Below are 4271 nucleotides of genomic sequence, written 5' to 3' on the forward strand. Positions count from 1 at the left end.
GGTCCGCTGACCAGGTTTTCGATGGAGCCTTATAAGCCAGTCCATTTTGGCCGGGTCCGCTAGTTTCACATTCGACGTCCGAACGCTGTCGAGCTGAGGGAGCTTACCCAAAACTTAAGGATGGAAGGTGCGTGGTTTACCCCAGTCCCCAGAACCTTATCTAGTTTTAATTGCGATACTAACGCCTTCTTGTCGACGACGGGCTTATCTGGCTGACAATTTTTTAATTAACCGCTCTGCCGTGAGTGCCGCGAATGGGCCAACTATAAAAACCCAGAGGCTGCGATTGATTGGCTTAGTAACGAAATCGGAACGTTCGCTTCGCTAGTCTAACGAGCGAATTAGTCCCCAATAAATTACCATTCCAAGATGGGAGGTACGTTGTCTCCAAGGATGGATAAATCAGTGTGCTTTAAATCGAACCCTTGTGAACTGTTTCAATTAGCAATCGAACTTGGATGCCTAACTAATACTCCTTTAAAATTTGGCATTCAAAAGTATTTTTTTTTTTGAACTGGCTATAATATTGAAATTTTGTTTCTAACAAAAAAAATTAAAAATACACCGCACTTAATTTGATTATGGTTTTTAAAAACACTTAAAGTTTACTAGCATTAAAATATTATTTGTTTAACTTGTTTTGAACAAATTGAAAAACTGGAAAATTCCTTGAATGAGTGCCAGATTTGTCTCGATATATTTTTATATTACGGATTTATTTTTCATAGTTGTTTCTCAAAACAGTTAACAATTTTATATTAGCAATTTATTTTTTCATAGTTGGCTTTTGTGAAATTTTTGTGAAACTTACTTGCGGACTTATAAGATGTTAAAAGATAAAAGGACAAACTAATTTATGTGTTATTAAAACACTTGCAAATTGGAAATTCAGCATTATTTTGAGCCGCGAACAATTTGCAAATTTGATTTACTTATATTACAACATTTCGCCCCTCCCCGTTTTTCAGCTTACAACTTGAGGATCTGCGCCCTGGTCGCCTGCCTTCTACTGGCGTCGCAGGCCAGCGGCTACACGATGGAGCAGATGTGCGCCCAATGGTCAGGCACCGGGTACGTGGGCAACCCGAGCAACTGCCGCGCCTGGGGCTATTGCCAGGGCCAGAAGCTGGTCGGATGGGGTACCTGCCCCAACGACTACATCTTCAACTCGCAGAAGGGAGCCTGCGGCTACGCCTCGAGCACGGTGTGTGCCACCAGTGCGGTGCAGACCTGCGCGTCCGCCACCTCGCCAATGTACGTGGCCGACCCGATGAACTGCACCCAGTACGGCTACTGCGACGGCAAGGGATCCGTGCAGTACGGCAATTGCGGCGTCGGTGGCGTCTATTCTGCCAGCAGCGGCAAGTGCGTGTGGGGACCCAGCTGCCCCCAGGACAACATTTGCCAGTTCATGTTGTCGGGCATCTACGTGGGCGATCCGAACAACTGCGGCTCCTACGTGGCCTGCAACAATGGGGTGGCCACCTCGGGTACCTGCAGCACTGGCTTGACCTACAACCTGGCCAACGGATACTGCCAGGAGACCAACAACTGCAACGGTGACAACAGCAACAGTGGATCCTCCGGAGAGTTTACTGTTGGTCAGCAGAATAAAAACATTTGCAAAACTCTCTGGGGCGATGCAGTTGACGTCAAAGTGGAAAACGTTGTTCAAACCTATAAATACGTTTCGGATCAGTCTACTTGCTATGGCTATTACTTCTGCGCAGAACCAACTGCTATTGGCTATTGGAACCAATGCCCCGCCGGCACCCAGTTTAATATCAAAGCCGGCCAGTGCGTTTCCCCAGCCTCCTTTATCTGTCCCTATAACCGTTGTGGCAACGTCAACTCCGAGTTCATGGCTGTCAAGAATACCGGATGCGAGAGCTATATAGTCTGTTCCGATTCCGCGATCCAAAATTGCCCCACCGACATGTACTACGACGAGGTGAACAATATCTGCACCGGCACGCAGCCCGATTACCCCATTTGCAAAGGCACGTACACCTCCACTGACTAAAAAGCATTTTTTCAGACATGTCCAATGCCGAGATACCTAATGCAACATGTTTGAAAAGCACATTAATTATAGTCCTGTTCTTAAGTCCACTCTGCAAGGGCTGAGATGAAAGCATTGAAAATAAAAGCCAATAAAAAACGTCGAATTTGACCAAACGAAACTCGTTTAAATAGGTTGATTTATTGCATAGATTGTTTCCAGATTTCAATAAAGTTAAATAATGGGTAAAATACAAGAAAGAACACACAAATGTCATATTTTATTGGAAAGCATTTGTAATCGATTCTGAAAATTTTGGGTAGAACGCTTTAAAGCAATTCTATGTGAGACTTCCACAATCAGGACAATTATGTATTCGGTAATCAAGCTTATTGCGAGTTACTACTATTTTTACTTTATGATTAACCAATTTTCAATAGAACCCTTTTATGAGATTATAATAATATTAGTTAGTGCTATAATATATTATAAGTTAGTGCAAATGTAATGAAAGTTTTCAAAACGTTCTGACCTCGAGTGAATAAACGTCGATGTATGTATTCATATGCAGGTCAATAAAAACCAATACATTAAAATATTTATTTTTATAATGGTTCAATATATAAATTAATGTACATAGGTAAATTTAGTGATTCCAAGAAAAATACCTTTTGGAACGCTTTATAGATAAAAGTTAAATACAATACATTTTGATATCTAACTGCAGAAGGTCAAGGAAATAAAGCCACATTGCTTTGCAGGTTTCTAGAAAAGTAAGCATGATTGACGTCAGCATTAAGATATTGTTTGGATTTTAGCACTTGAAAATTAGATAACTTAAATAGGACGGAATTCTTGGTAAATTTGTGTGAAGTGTATTTATCGATACTTGTTTGCCTTAAAGAAATAAAATCAAATAATGACTCACAAAAGGCTTAAGGTAATTAAGTTGATATAGCCTACATATGAGCAGTACTAGTTTTTTGGATCTAGGTAAGGTATTTGTGAATATAAATACATACGTTAGGTAAAGGGTACACAGTTTATCAAGTATCTAGCTAAGGTAAAAGTTCAAAAAGGTTAAAAAAAAACATATTGCTGTAAAAAACATGTACAAAGAAACATCTTTATCTTGCATATGCGATGGAATAACTTATCTTCAACTTGCAGTAAAATTATGCTATTTATTAGTGGTACCAAGCTAATTTGAATTCAAAAACAAGAAGGAAAGCAAACTTCGGCAAGCCGAAGTTCATATACCCTTGCAGCTATTGCATTAATTAAATACTTTTGAAAACATTTAAATTATGATTTACTTGAGTATGTGCTAAAAAAAAACATTGAAACTATGATGATTTGCAGCTCAAATATTAGATAGTTATTTTATATATTTTTATTATTTCTATGGGAGCCATATGCTATAGACGTCTGATTTTGATAACATTTATACCATAATTCTGAAATAATTAAACATTGCTATATCTCGAAGAACTAAACAAAAAATTAAAAAACAGCAAAGTGTTAATTTTTTTTCATTTATTTTTCCGATTGTTCCTATGGGAGCTATATGCTATAGTCGTCCGATTTTGATGAAATTTAAACTTTAATTCGGAAATATTTTACCATTACTATATGTTGAAGAACCAAACAAAAAATTAAAAAACAGCAAAGTTATAATTTTTTTTCATTTATTTTTCCGATTGTTCCTATGGGAGCTATATGCTATAGTCGTCCGATCCGGCTCGTTCCGACTTATATACTACCTGCAATAGAAAGACAACTTTTGGAAAAGTTTCATGCAGATAGCTTAAAAACTGAGATACTAGTTTGCATATAAACGGACGGACAGACGGACAGACGGACGGACAGACGGACATGGCTAGATCGACTCTACTAGTGATGCTGATCAAGAATATATATACTTTTAAGGGTCGAAAACGTCTCCTTCACTGCGTTGCAAACTTCTGACTGAAATTATAATACCTTCTGCAAGGGTATAATAAATAAAACAAGACAGAACGCTGTAGTCGAGTTTCCCGACATTAAGTTACTTCAAACTAAGTATTCCCCCAATAAAACAAAAACGGAGCCATTTGTTAAACTGCATAGCCAACAATAGAAGCTAAGTGCGTGCGGCACCTCCACCTTCCGTTAACAGTTCTTTCGTTCTGTATCTCTACAGCAGCAATTACCTACAGAGCAGCGGCCGAGCAGCGGCAGAGGGGCAGCAGAGGACTTAAAAACCTCATAACTTCTAAGATATTAGCCC

At 39.0% G+C, this 4271-nt stretch overlaps 1 protein-coding gene across 2 annotated transcripts; it reads left to right on the forward strand.

Annotated features, from left to right (window-relative positions):
• LOC128260152 (peritrophin-44) lies at positions 1 to 2183 on the forward strand. 2 transcript variants are annotated; one of them, XM_052992937.1, is made up of 2 exons: positions 1 to 127; positions 969 to 2183. In XM_052992937.1, exons 1-2 carry the CDS (start codon positions 121 to 123, stop codon positions 2021 to 2023), a joined length of 1062 nt encoding a protein of 353 aa, XP_052848897.1. In that variant the 5' UTR covers positions 1 to 120; the 3' UTR covers positions 2024 to 2183. The 2 variants fall into 2 exon arrangements, with proteins under 2 accessions (XP_052848897.1, XP_052848896.1); XM_052992936.1 differs by lacking the exon at positions 1 to 127 and adding an exon at positions 216 to 376.
• The last annotated feature ends 2088 nt before the right edge of the window (positions 2184 to 4271 follow it).

Source organism: Drosophila gunungcola, assembly GCF_025200985.1.
Source record: "Drosophila gunungcola strain Sukarami chromosome 3L unlocalized genomic scaffold, Dgunungcola_SK_2 000014F, whole genome shotgun sequence".
NCBI lineage: Eukaryota > Metazoa > Arthropoda > Insecta > Diptera > Drosophilidae > Drosophila > Drosophila gunungcola.